Genomic DNA, 15,229 nt, shown 5'->3' on the forward strand with positions numbered 1-15,229 from the left:
GAAATGGAAGGAATATCAGACCACTGCAAATCTACCAAGACCTGGCCGTCCCTCTAAACTTTCAGCTCAGACAAGGAGAAGACTGATCAGAGATGCAGCCAAGAGGCCCATGATCACTCTGGATGAACTGCAGAGAACTACAGCTGAGGTGGGAGAGTCTGTCCATAGGACAACAATCAGTTGTACACTGCACAAATCTGGCCTTTATGGAAGAGTGGCAAGAAGAAAGCCATTTCTCAAAGATATCCATAAAAAGTCTCGTCTAAAGTCACCTGGGAGACACACCAAACATGTGGAAGAAGGTGCTCTGGTCAGATGAAAATCAAACTTTTTGCCCACAATGCAAAACAATATGTTTGGCGTAAAAGCAACACAGCTCATTACCCTCAACACACCATCCCCACTGTCAAACATGGTGGTGGCAGCATCATGGTTTGGGCCTGCTTTTCTTCAGCAGGGACAGGGAAGATGGTTAAAATTGAGGGGAAGATGGATGCAGCCAAATACAGGACCATTCTGGATGAAAACCTGTTGGAGTCTGCAAAAGACCTGAAACTGGGACGGAGATTTATCTTCCAACAAGACAATGATCCCAAACATACAGCAAAATCTACAAAGGAATGGTTCACAAATAAACGTATCCAGGTGTTAGAATGGCCAAGTCAAAGTCCAGACCTGAATCCAATCGAGAATCTGTGGAAAGAGCTGAAAACTGCTGTTCACAAACGCTCTCCATCCAACCTCACTGAGCTCGAGCTGTTTTGCAAGGAAGAATGGGCAAGAATTTCAGTCTCTCGATGTGCAAAACTGATAGAGACATACCCCAAGTGACTTGCAGCTGTAATCACAGCAAAAGGTGGCTCTACAAAGTATTAACGCAAGGGGGGCGAATAATTTTGCACGCCCCACTTTTAATTTTTTTATTAGTTAAAAAAGTTTCAAAAATCCAATAGATTTCGTTCCACTTCACAATTGTGTCCCACTTGTTGGTGATTCTTCACAAAAAATAAAAATGTTATATCAGCTTCTATGTTTGAAGCCTGAAATGTGGCAAAAGGTTGAAAAGTTCAAGGGGGCCGAATACTTTCGCAAGGCACTGTACTATAGTTCTGGGGGGTTCCAATGCTGTACCTTCTGATCTCAAGTCAATGCAGCTGCTATGCCTGCCCCTCATATTCTCATGCCCAATCACAGAAGCCTTTGTATTATGTGAATTTATTCAAGGCCTGTCAAGGCCATCTTGTGGAATCTTTTAATCATCAGTAATGTGTTATTGACAGCAACATAATGTTCTGGGTGGCTGTGTGCTGCCCTTGGCAGCCCTACCGCCCGAGGCCACAGCCTATGTTGGCTGTGTTGAAATCCAGTCCTGCTGAACAGGAATTCTGAATTATAAAGCTAGACAAAACGGCGGCAATTTTTTCAATTATACAAAGTGGAAAGTCAACCAGCTACTGGATCTGTAATTTTATTTATTTATTTTGCTCAAGTTCCTGTGAACTGGCACAAACACAGAGAGACCCTAAACAGCCCCGTCAGTGTAGTAAATGTTAAAAAAAAGTTTCTCAGCATAACAAGCCCAACTGTACAGCAGAGCTTGTTCTGCTGCCAAAGCTTCCAGATCTTTCCACACAGGACACGCAAGTAAAATATGTCAGTCTTCATGTAGAGGTCTTTCAACCCTGCGTTTGTTCTCATTTCACTGTATGCTTTTTCATCCCTGCTGTTGACCACACAGGCAAATTGTGGTAGCTGAATGAGTCATTGCAAATCGAATTCAAGCCGATCTAAATAAAACAGAAAGCACTTGGAGAGAGAAAAAAAAAACATCTGCGAGAAAAGGGAATGCTAACCAAGAAACATTTCATTGCTTTCATTCCACATTGAAAAGTGAACCTTCACTTCGTCCATGCATCAATCCATTTACAGCCAGGAGCAAAGAGACCTATCTTCTACTTCTGGGTACCGTGGCTAATGTGACTTACTCACCTTCCCACCATATGACAGCTCTGGCACTTACTAATTGGCCACTTAGGCACCAGCACGTGGAGGTGAGACGAGCGTCCTCAGCTCTGTGTTCCAAGTTCAAGTTCCAAATGTAATTGAGCTGGGCTATCACCAAAACAAACTGTGAATACTGCCACCATTTAAAGAGGAGCTCCAGGCTCCTTTAGAAGAAATTCAGCAGATGCAAATACTGTAGCTTCTGACTTTTAATATTAGGACACTTACCTGTCCACGAATCCAGTGGTGTCTTCAACTGAGAAAATTTTTTCAATCAGCTCTGTTGCCAGCACCGCCATCTCGGCTAAGGGAAACCAGCCGTGAACACAGCTGGCTCCCTAATGTGCATGCACTAATCGCTTTTTCAATGGCCCGACAGTGGGGGGAATGAGGAGGGGGGGCCACACTTTTGTCTGAGTTTGCCACGGCGAGATCAGACTGAAGTGGGAGCAGGTAACTGTCAAGACAAGACAACCCCCCCCCCCGAATGTGGCAGCGGAGGGAGGAAGCAAACAGGCAAAGCTTCCCCTTTTGGGTGGAGCGGAAAAATATATACTTTATTAAAAATTCCTACCAAAACAAAATTGACATCCTTTTTTCCCCACAAATAAAGCTTTCATTTGGTGGTATTTGATCGCCTCTGCGGTTTTTATTTTTTGTGAAAAAATAGCGTAAATTTTTTTACTTTAACCACTTTCAGACCGGACCATTTTGCTGGTAAATGACCAGAGGTCTTTTTACACTTTGGCACTGCGCTGCTTTAACTGGTAATTGCGCGGTCATGCAATGTTGTACCCAAACAAAATTTGCGTCCTTTTCTTCCCACAAATAGAGCTTTCTTTTGATGGTATTTGATTGCCTCTGCGATTTTTATTTTTTGCGATATAAACGTAAAAAGACCGCAAATTTTGAAAAAAAATGATATTTTCTACTTTTTGTTATTAGAAAAATCCAATAAACTCAATTTTAGTCATACATTTAGGCCAAAATGTATTCAGCCACATGTCTTTGGTAAAAAAAAAGTCAATAATTGTATATTTATTGGTTTGCGCAAAAGTTGTCACATCTACAAACTAAGGTACGTTTTCTGCAATTTACGCAGCTTTTAGTTTACGACTGCCTATCTCATTTCTTGAGGTGCTAAAATGGCAGGGCAGTACAAAACCCCCCCAAATGACCCCATTTTGGAAAGTAGACCCCCTAAGGAAATTGATAAGAGGCATGTTGAGCCCATTGAATATTTTATTTTTTTGCCTCAAGCGATTGAATAATGACAAAAAAAAAAATTTTTTTTTTTTTTTTACACAAAGTTGTCACTAAATGATATATTGCTCACACATGCTATGGGCGTATGTGAAATAACACCCCAAAATAAATTCTGCTGCTTCTCCTGAGTACGGGGATACCACATATGTGGGACTTTTTGGGAGCCTAGCCGCGTACGGGGCCCCGAAAACCAAGCACCGCCTTCAGGCTTTCTAAGGGCGTTACAGTTTTGAAGGCCATAAAATGCCAAGATGGCACAAACCCCCCCCAAATGACCCCATTTTGGAAAGTAGACACCCCTAAATTTAGGGGTACACTAGTGAGACTAGGTAATAAATGGCGGGTGCCCTGAAACTATAAAAAAATAACTAACCAACCAGCGTCACCTGTAACAGTTATATGGTGATCACTGGTGAAAGGGTTAACTAGGGGGCAATCAGGGGGCTTTATGCGGTAGTATATGGGGGTCCCTGGCGCTATAAAAAGCTGCTGAGAGGCATGTTGAGTTCATGGAATATTTTATATTTTGCCACAAGTTGCGGGAAAATTACAAACTTTTTTTTTTTTTTTCACAAAGTTGTCACTAAATGATATATTGCTCACACATGCCATGGGCATATGTGAAATGACACCCCAAAATAAATTCTGCTGCTTCTCCTGAGTACGGGGATACCACATATGTGGGACTTTTTGGGAGCCTAGCCGCGTACGGGGCCCCCGAAAACCAAGCACCGCCTTCAGGCTTTCTAAGGGCGTACATTTTTGAGTTCACTTCTCACTACCTATTACAGTTTTGAAGGCCATAAAATGCCAAGATGGCACAAAACCCCCACAAATGACCCCATTTTAGAAAGTAGACACCCCAAGCTATTTGCTGAGAGGCATGTTGAGTCCATGGAATATTTTATATTTTGCCACAAGTTGCGGGAAAATTACAAACTTTTTTTTTTTTTTTTTTTTTTTCACAAAGTTGTCACTAAATGATATATTGCTCACGCATGCCATGGGCATATGTGAAATGACACCCCAAAATAAATTCTGCTGCTTCTCCTGAGTACGGGGATACCACATATGTGGGACTTTTTGGGAGCCTAGCCGCGTACGGGGCCCCGAAAACCAAGCACCGCCTTCAGGCTTTCTAAGGGCGTTACAGTTTTGAAGGCCATAAAATGCCAAGATGGCACAAACCCCCCCCAAATGACCCCATTTTGGAAAGTAGACACCCCTAAATTTAGGGGTACACTAGTGAGACTAGGTAATAAATGGCGGGTGCCCTGAAACTATAAAAAAATAACTAACCAACCAGCGTCACCTGTAACAGTTATATGGTGATCACTGGTGAAAGGGTTAACTAGGGGGCAATCAGGGGGCTTTATGCGGTAGTATATGGGGGTCCCTGGCACTATAAAAAGCTGCGGCGAACCTAAATACCTACCTGCCTAACTAGCGTCACCTGTGACACTAATACAGCGATCAGAAAAACGATCGCTTATTAGGCTGGGTTCACACTGGAGCGATGCGGGAACGCCACGAATGCGCGGCGGGTTCCCGCATCGCATGCCTCCCGGCGGCAGTTCACACTGCCCTATGCGAACTGCTGGGAGTGTCAGTGAAATGTTACTGACACCCCCAGATCAGTTCGCATATCGCAGTGCGATCTGCAAACTCGGATCGCATGGTGTGAACACCCATGCGATCCGATTCTGCTGCGGGCCAAAAAAAGGGTCCCGTGCGAATTTGCGGCGGGTGCGGCGGGTGTGGCGGGTGCGGCGAATGGCTGAACTCGAATCGCACAGAGATCGGATGTGATTTGCACTGCAGTGCGGTGCGAATCACATCCGTTCTCATAAACCGCTGCAATGTGAACCCAGCCTTAGTGACACTGGCGACGGGGGGTGATCACGGGGTTAAACCTTTATTGGGGGGGTTAGGGGGGTACCTTAGAACTAAAGGGGGCTAACCCTAACTGCCCTAACAGTTATTAGTCACAAATGACACCCGCCGGGTGATCAGGGGGTTAAACCTTTATTAGGTAATAAATGGCGGGTGCCCTGAAACTATAAAAAATAACTAACCAACCAGCGTCACCTGTAACAGTTATATGGTGATCACTGGTGAAAGGGTTAACTAGGGGGCAATCAGGGGGCTTTATGCGGTAGTATATGGGGGTCCCCGGCGCTATAAAAAGCTGCGGCGAACCTAAATACCTACCTGCCTAACTAGCGTCACCTGTGACACTAATACGGCGATCAGAAAAATGATCGCTTATTAGGCTGGGTTCACACTGGAGCGATGCGGAAACGCCGCAAATCCGCGGCGGGTTCCCGCATCGCATGCCTCCCGGCGGCAGTTCACACTGCCCTATGCGAACTGCTGGGAGTGTCAGTGAAATGTTACTGACACCCCCAGATCAGTTCGCATATCGCAGTGCGATCTGCAAACTCGGATCGCATGGTGTGAACACCCATGCGATCCGATTCTGCTGCGAGCCAAAAAAAGGGTCCCGTGCGAATTTGCGGTGGGTGCGGCGGGTGTGGCGGGTGCGGCGAATGGCTGAACTCGAATCGCACAGAGATCGGATGTGATTTGCACTGCAGTGCGGTGCGAATCACATTCGTTCTCATAAACCGCTGCAATGTGAACCCAGCCTTAGTGACACTGGCGACGGGGGGTGATCACGGGGTTAAACCTTTATTGGGGGGGTTAGGGGGGTACATTAGAACTAAAGGGGGCTAACTCTAACTGCCCTAACAGTTATTACAGTCACAAATGACACCAATGCAAAAAAAAAAAAAAAAAAAAAAAAAAATGACATTGGTGTCACTGTGACTGGGGGGCAGGGGTAATTGGGGGGGTGATCGGGGGGTAAAGGGGGGGTGTGAGTGTGCCTGGCATGTTCTACTGTGTGTGTAGAGTGTTGGTGCAACTCACCGATCCGCTCTCCTCCGTGTCGGAACGAAAAATACCGACACGGAGGAGAGAATACATCACTTCCTCTCCTGTGTTTACATTACAGGAGAGGAAGTGATGTCACGGGGGATTCCTATTCGTCGGGAGCGATCGCGAGGGGGTGGCCATGAACGAATGGCCGTCCCCTCGTCCGGGATCGCTCCCGCACGAATACCGACCGCCGCAGGCACCGGGCGGGGGCCCGATCGGGCCCCCGACCCGCGGGAGGCAAGGGACGTACATGTACGCCAATATGCCTGCCCGTGCCATGCTATCGACGTACATCGTCGTGCGGCGGTCGGCAACTGGTTAATATATACCCCCCCCCCCCAAAAAAAATAAAAAATAAAAAATGGGATATATATTTCCATCAGTTTAGGCCGATATGTATTCTTCTACATATTTTTGGTAAAAAAACAAAAAAAAACACAATAAGCGTATATTGATTGGCTTGCGCAAAAGTTATAGCGCCTTCAAAATAGGGGATAGTTTTATGGCATTTTTATTATTATTTTTTTATTAGTAATGGTGGCGATCTGCAATTTTTATCGCGTCTGCGACATTATGGCAGACACATCGGACACTTTTTACACTATTTTGGGACCATTGTCATTTATACAGTGATCAGTGCTATAAAAATGCACTGATTACTGTGTAAATGACACTGGTAGGGAAGGGGTTAAACACTAGGGGGCAATCAAGGGGTTAAGGGTGTCCTAGGGAGTGATTCTAACTGTGGGGGGGGGTGGGTTACCACTGACATGACAGCGACCCCCGTCTCCGATAACAGGGAGCAGTAGATCCCTGTCATGTCACTAGGCAGAACGGGGAAATGGCTTGTTTACATAGGCATCTCCCGGTTCTGCGGCTCTGTGACACGCTCACGGGGCACCGGTGGACATCGAGTCCATGGGACCCAGGGGCACGGTCATGCTGTTCGCGGCACGCCCGCTAGCCCTGCCAATTAAAGGGGATGTACAGGTAAGCCTGTTTGCCCACCGCTGCCATTGTGCCAACATATATCGGCATGTAGCGGTCGGCAAGTGGCTAAACAAAAATCCTGCATCGCATATGTGAAATATGAACTAGATTCCAAATAGCTTATTTTGCCATCTAGTTGTTCCAGAAATATGGCAAGTATAGTAATTAAATACAGGAAAAGTTGTACTTGACTCCAAAAGTTATATGGTCCTGTATTTTATTTACATGTCCCTATAGAAGTCGTTCAATTCCTTCAGAAACCACCGACTTTTTGTTCCCTAGTTTATTGATGGAACATCCACAGTCCATATACACAGATCAGCGATAGCATTTGACCACCCACCATAACCCGTTGAGACATGAACTCCACTAGACCTATGAAGGTATGCTGTGGTATCTGGCATCAAGCTAGTTGAGTGTCTCATGCAACTTCGCTGTAACTAGAGGGGGCTCAGGTAAGTATTAGAGGAGGCTGAGAGGGATGCTGCACACAGAAGGCTTGGTATCTTAATGCATAGAATGCATTAAGATAAAAAAACCTTCTGAATTTACAATCACTTTAGCCCCGTACACACTATCAGATTGTCTGCTGAGTTTTTCCTTCAGATTTACCAAAACCATGTAGTAGAAGGGCCTGCCTGATTGCATACACATTGAAACTCCTAAGGTTTGACCTCATATTATATGGTTTTGGTAAATCTGAAGGAAAAACTCAGCAGACAATCTGATAGTGTGTACGGGGCTTTTAAGTACACTTTTTAACTTGTAACTACAGGTAAGCCTATAATAAGGCTTACCTGTAGGTACAGTGAATATCTCCTAAACTTGCACTGTTTAGGAGATATTTACACAGCATGCAGCCGGTGACACCACCGGGACATGTGCTCTAAAGGGACAGTAAACCCGTGCCATACCTTCAGAGCTTTAGCAGGAGTGTCATCATTCCGGCCTGGCCATTCATACAGTCGGAGTCCGGGAACCCGGAAGGAAGACCAAGCGAAGATAGAAGGGTCGGGAGCTATAACAGCACTGAGTATATATCAATGACCCTTGGCCCCCCATAACCCTGTCGCTGGTTCACCAGTTTGACCTCTTTGGTGCAGTTTTGGTAGTTTTTGACCACTACAAACTGAGAACATCCCACAAAAGCTGCAGTTTTGGAGATACTCTGACCCAAGGGTCTAGCCATTACAATTGGCCCCTTGTTAAAGTTGCTCAAACCATCACGCATGACCATTTTTTTTACTATTAAAAATGTAAGACATCAAGGTGCAGTGTTGATTTGCTGAGCCACATTTTTAATAGTGTAGCTGTCAGATACAATTACATTGTTAAAATATAACATTAAATTCATTAAAAATAGAAACTTTTTTTTACATTTTTTTAACGTTTTTTTTTTTTCCCTCAGCTTTGTCACCCTATTATAAAAACAGAACACTGTATTTTTTATAATAAAACAGTGTACCAAATGAAAACTTTTTTAAAAACCTGTTCTCCTACTAACCATTAATGTAAGTCAGTATTTCTACAAATATGACTAATATACAGGGTACAGGAGGTGTTACAATTATCTGCTCTGGGTGTAAAATATGCTAAATATTTCACATTCTTTGTTTTATCTATAAGACCTCTTTCACACGGGGCGGATCAGTGCTGATCCACCCCCGTGGATATCTGCTTGCACAGCGGGGATCGCCGGAGCGCACAGTGTGCCGAGATGGATCTGTCATCTTCCTGTTCAGCGGAGGGAGCTGTCAGAGTGTGGGAGCTATGGGAGGTCGGGGGACGACGGATTGCAGAGTCCGTCATCGCCAGATCCAATGACGGATGGAAAAATAGCTTTTTCCTCTGTCACCCTTTTTCGGATCAGAACGGGTCAGATGTCAGCGGACATGTCACCGTTGACATCCGATGCTCCATAGACCTCTATGGAGCATCCGTTCAGGTCCACCTGAAAAACTGACAGGTAGACCTGAAGGGATCGGCCGTGTGAAAGAGGCCTTATATTTACAACTTTCTGATCACACTAATGCATTGTGTGCTTGTAGATTCAATTATTTTTTTAGCAGGGGCTCCCAAACGCTAGTCTATAGGTACTCCCCTACCGGTTGAGAAGCAACAAAATATAAGGTCTTCTGCTTGGATAACATAAATGGAGAAATCTGAAATTGTGTTCCTATGCGTGACGACTCATCAGCGTGTCATAGTTTTTTTTATGTCAGATTTCCCATTATGTTAAGGGATGCTGTGCTTTGTCCTTGCTACTAAGAATGATGTGGTGGAAAGGTTGGCCGCAGATACCAAGGATGCACACTTATTGGGTTCTTTTCACATTAGCTTTATAAAACTTGATTCGAACAATAAGGGATTTATTGGCCTAAGCTATGATTAATGAATTCTTTTTATTTTTATTCTTTTTATACAATGAAAGGCAAACCCTGAATTGTGGCTGTGAGGAACAAATTTTTCCTATATTTTTAATTTTTTTTTTTTTATTGTTTAATTGAAGCGGACAGATCAACAAAACAGATACTTTCAAATAAATGTACAATAACAAGTCTGAACTTCCTGAAAATACATCATAGGCCGCCTTTAAAATTGTTCTATAGATACATGTAACACAAGATCTGGGATAATTTCTAAACTACATCTGCCATTATTTTCTACCAGGATCATTATAAATGGGGATCTAAGAAGAGCATTTAGAAACAAGCCTGCACTTATCTTCTAATGAAGCTTTATTGTCCATTACTAGCTGTGCTCTCCATATCAAGTGACAAGCATATGACTTCGGTTTACAGTTCCGTTTTTTCAATCATCTGGTCTTCAGCGGGTTCTTGCTCAGAGACTGATGAGTCTCTTTATCAGCAGCAGTCATGTGCTGGTCCTTTGAATGGGCTTCGGAGAAGCAGGCAGTCTGTAAAAAGGATTACTGAGAGGTCTGAAAAAATGCATTTGACAGGTTCACAAAAGCCTCTATGAAGCAGGGTATAAATAACTAAAGACTGTGTTTTCAGAATGAACTTCTGTTCGGTTTCCTGTTCTGTGAATTAAAACGTTATTCAAAAGATAATGCTTGGATTCTATTACCTATGTTCTACTACCCCCCACCACAACCACCACCACCACCACAAGCTCCAAGTGGTATGCTACCCTAAACAAAAATGGAATATGCTTTTAGGATCATTATTCCTTTATTTTCACTTGGTAATCCAGCCAGTAAGTCTGTTATTTATCAATTTACTTTAACAGATCAAGCTGTCTGCAAAAGTGCCAGTTAGAGTGATGAGACAAATTATTTAACACTTCTGAATGAAGAGTGAGGCAACAGGTAAAACACTTCAGGTAGAAGCATAGAAATATACAGTGGAACCTTGGATCACGAGCATGATCCGTTCCAGGAGAATGCTTGTAATCCAAATCACTTGCATATCAATGCGAGTTTCCCCATAGAATAATAATTTGTTCCGCATTGACCTCTATTACATGCAATACCGCATGTGGCCAGAGGTGGGGGTGCAGTAGAGCCTTGGAAATACCGTGGACAGCTTGGAAAACCTCGGAAACACAGGAATGGAGTATTTCCGAGTGTTTCCGAGCCATTCCGATTATTTCCGAACCACTCCAAGTGTCCCTGGCGCCCCCGCACCTCTGGCCAAATGTGGTACTGCACCGCCAATTAGCTTGAATTCTGCTCATTTTGCGAGACAACACTCTCAGAGTCAGAATAAAAAAAAAGTTGCTCGTCTTTCAAAACGCTCGTTTACCGCATCACTCGTAAACCAAGGTTCCACTGTAATGTATTTTAAACCGCTATTTACAGTGTTCTCCTTTACATAAATTATTTTTTATTCACTGGTAATGTGCCTGAACTTGCTAGAAAAATCAGCTCTCATCTAAAGAGAACTGGCCACAGAAACTACAAGTCTGCCAAAAAGCTTTTGGCAAGGAGATCTAAAGAAATAAGAGGTACCCTATTAACAGGCCAGTTATTGCCAGACCCTGTTAAAATTCAGGATGGTCATAATGTCCATGTACACCATAGCTAGGCCCCTACAGCTTTGTCTAATAGTAAATTCTCTGCACGTCCCATTCACATTTTAATGACCTTAGTCCAACTTAGCAATTATGTTTATAACCGGCACCAGTTATAAGTATTGGGAGCCAGGAGCAAAGATTTATACATTGTAGTCTGAACTTTTCTACTTTATAAAAAAAAGGACTTAAAAAAGGGACACTTTTACAAGAAAATTCCAGATTTGATATATCTTCAGCTGCATAAAAATCTATGGATCCATAGATTGACTTACTGTTTTAGCGAAATAAACCTCTGCCTTTGTGTTTCTTTCATGGCATGCTTAGTTTCAATTTCTTTTAATTTAAACCTTTCTCTACCAGAGCCTTATTGTTTCCATTAGCCATTTTTTTTTAATTTCCATTGTTTCTAAATACACCAACGACTACAAAAGAGCATATATTTTCTGAAAGGACCCTTAGAATCAAATGATGGTAGTTAAAACATTTTTAAGGAAAATCATTTTAAAAAAAATGTGTTGCCTTAAATTTCTTTTTACAATTTCTGTTATATTCTTTGTGACTTTTAAAAGATGATAGTGTTCCTTCACACTTACATTTTCAAAAGCTCTTTTCTTATTATTTATAGCTATTTTAAACTTCGGACATGAGCTACATAGGTTTTATTTTTAGCCTTTTCAACTTATTGCCCAAGGCAATAGATTTTGCAGTGTGTTTGCATATTTTAAGCATTCCCATTTTTGTTCTGTGTTCTTTAATGACAATATTCCCTCTCAGTCTAAGTCTTGTAGAGTAGCCCTCAGCCATGGAAAATTTTCTCTCCTACAATAAATGTTTTATGTGATTGTTGTTTACAGCTTACATTAAATGGAATCATGTTATGGTCATTGCTACCCAGATGCTCCTTTGTATTATGATTAATAATAATATCCATGTCAGGGCCTGGGACTTGAACCTGGGACCTCTGCTGTGCCTGGCAATAACTCTTTTCGCTGAGCTACCTGAGATGCTGGACAGCACCCTGTCTGATCCATTGGAAACCCCTACCTTGTGCCTCAACTTCTGCTGAACTTTGAACTCTCTGCTCCTCCCATGGACTTCTCGATTTAAGCCTTGTCTCTGCACTTGCTGTTTACCAGATTATTGTGCTCTCTCTCTCCAGCCAGTATGTCGCTTTTGTCTTTCCTGCTGCCGTCGGTATCTTTATAACCACTCGTTACTGACCCTTGGCTTGTTCCTCGACTACACTTCTACATGATCCCAACATGCAACTACTTGTTACCGACCTTTGGCTTGTTTACTGATTATGCTTCTGTTTGAGCCTTACCTGCTATATCTGCTGGACCCCAGTTTCCTCACCTCCTGGTGGGGGGATCCTGAGGATTGTGACCTGGTACTAACATACAGCTATACCCATCTATACCATCAGAAGCGCTGGTGAATCCCAGTTAGTACTTAGACTCCGCACCTCAGGTGAGCCGGCGTTATTTGCCAGGGTGACCGGCTTGTATACCAAGCCTGCTGGTCGGTGGGAGTCCCTCTAGTGCTATAGCTACTGGTCTCTGAGCCTGAACCCTGACCATGACACTCTGATTATTTGAAATTAACAGGTCTAGATAAGAATAATTTCTAGTTGGGGCTCTATGAACGTTATCATAAATTTGTCTTGTAATAGGTTTATAAATGTCCACCCTTTCACTGTCCCTGCAGTGCCATTACTCCAGTCAATGTCAGAGTAGTTAAAATCCCTCTTTATTATCATCACAATGCCAGCCCTTACAACCCTTTCTATCTGTGCAAGCAGCTGATTCTCCACCTCCTCACTAAACACTGGGTGGTCTATAACACACCCCAATCATTAAATTTGAAGTACACACACCCATATGCAAATCCACCCATAATGCTTCAGCACCATCACACGCTTTCATCCTCTTTCACACTCACTTTGAGATCACTTCTCACATATAGATAGACACCACCAGCTTTTCATTTTACCCTGCATTGCAGTGCGGAAAATTGCAGACATGCATACGTGTTGGTATGAAAAGGGCACACGGAAAACAGTTGTTTTCTATGTGGCCTTGTGGACAACCTGTGTAAATCAATGTTGATTAACATAGCTCAATGCACCATTGTGAACGATCCCTACGACTCTAAACTTAGTCTTCAGTTGTATAATTTAGACTTATTTTAAGAGTGAGGAGTCATATGAAGTCTGACTTGCGGTGTTCTCCCAGATCCCAGATACTGTGAGCATTATCCACATCAGAGGGGAAGAACCAGTGGCGGAACTACCGCCATAGCGGCACATGCAGCCGCTATGGGGCCCGCAGCTGAGAGGGGCCCGTGGGAAGGATGAGGAATGCATACTGTGGAGGGGGGCATCACCTCCCGCACGGTCCCCCAGCCAGCGGAAGCGAGGAGAGGAAGAGGCAAGCTGTCTGTACGAGCAGAGAGCTGTAATAGCTTTCATTTGAATGTCCCGTGTTCCCGGGGCTCACCGTCACATAGCCCCAACTCTTGGCCCGGCGTCTTTGATAGACAGAACACCGGTCCAATGCGGGACATGTGACATCATCAAAGGCTCCGGGCCAAGAGGTGGGGCTTTGTGACGGTGAGCCCCGGGAACACAGGACATTCAAATGAAAGCTATTACAGCTCTCTGCTCGTACAGACAGCTTGCCTCTTCCTCTCCTCGCTTCCCCTGGCTGGGGGACCGTGCGGACGGTGCTCGCCCCCCCCCCCACTCTGAGTCAGCCCCACACTTGCCCGCAGCCATTTGAGGGCTCCAGTATGCACTCCACATCCTCCCCGGTAGTTCTGCCAGTGGCTCGCCTCTTCCTCTGCACAGGTGAGGCTGCAATTGTGACTGCACATTCATTCAGCATTTCTCTAGTTGTTCTAATTCTAACATTAGTCATTGGTTACATAAAGAAAAATTACAAATGCTGATCTTTTAATTCGTGTTATATGGTAATTTTTTGAATTTGAATTGGCAAAGGAAACTAATGTTTGAAAAAAAATTTATGTCTAAAGAACATGTAATGTACAGTGCATTTTTGCATGTAGGAATTATCTTTACTACATATTTCTGATTTTTTTTTTTTTTTTTACAGCTATAAAGTTAACAGTATTAGTGTTTGCATTTTTAACCACTTTCAGACCGGACCAATTTGCTGGTCAAAGACCAGACCACTTTTTGCGATTCGGCACTGCGTCGCTTTAACTGACAATTGCGTGGTCCTGCGACGTGGCTCCCAAACAAAATTGACGTCCTTTTTTTCCCACAAATAGAGCTTTCTTTTGGTGGTATTTGATCACCCCTGTGGTTTTTATTTTTTGCGCTATAAACAAAAATAGAGCGACAATTTTGAAAAAAACGCATTATTTTTTACTTTTTGTTATAATAAATATCCCCCAAAAATATATAAAAAAAATTTTTTCCCTCAATTTAGGCCGGTACGTATTCTTGTACATATTTTTGGTAAAAAAAAAAATCGCAATAAGCGATTATTGATTGGTTTGCGCAAAAGTTATAGCGTTTACAAAATAGGGATAGTTTTATAGCATTTTTATTAATTTTTTATTATTTTTTTTTTACTAGTAATGGCGGCGATCTGCGATTTTTATTGTGACTGCGACATTGTCGGGGACCCATCGGACATTTTTGACACCATTGTCATTTATACAGTAATCACTGCTATATAAATGCAGTGATTCCTGTGGAAATGACACTGGCAGTGAAAGGGTTAACCAGTGGGTGGCAGTGTAGGGGTTAAGTGTTCCTAGGGGTGTGTTACTAACTGTGGGGGGGTTGGGCTTTCATTTAGTGTACACTGATCTCTGCTCCAATCACATGGAGCAGAGATCAGCGTCACTAGTTGCTAGGCAGAATGGGAAAATGTTTATACAGCATTTCCTCCATTTGGCCGCTCCGTGAGACGATCCGCGGGTCCCGCGACCGGACTCACGGGGGTCCCGACCAGCGCGGTCA

At 43.5% G+C, this 15,229-nt stretch overlaps 1 protein-coding gene across 2 annotated transcripts in view; it reads right to left on the reverse strand.

Annotated features, from left to right (window-relative positions):
* COMMD1 (copper metabolism domain containing 1) overlaps positions 1–15,229 on the reverse strand; it is a 263,676-nt gene that overhangs the window by 80,353 nt on the left and 168,094 nt on the right. Inside the window, exon 3 of one of the 2 annotated variants that reach the window (XM_077485993.1) lies at positions 9,807–10,117. The exons of the other annotated variant lie outside the window; for it this stretch is intronic. Within the exon in view, the coding sequence (XP_077342119.1) occupies positions 10,016–10,117 (102 nt within the window). The 3' untranslated portion in view covers positions 9,807–10,015. Of the gene's footprint in view, positions 1–9,806; positions 10,118–15,229 lie in introns of those variants that run through there. 2 annotated transcript variants of the gene reach the window in all.

This window comes from Lithobates pipiens, unplaced genomic scaffold (genome assembly GCF_037356315.1).
Source record: "Lithobates pipiens isolate NorthernLeopardFrog02 unplaced genomic scaffold, aLitPip1_a1.2 Scaffold_18, whole genome shotgun sequence".
Classification (NCBI taxonomy): Eukaryota; Metazoa; Chordata; class Amphibia; order Anura; family Ranidae; genus Lithobates; species Lithobates pipiens.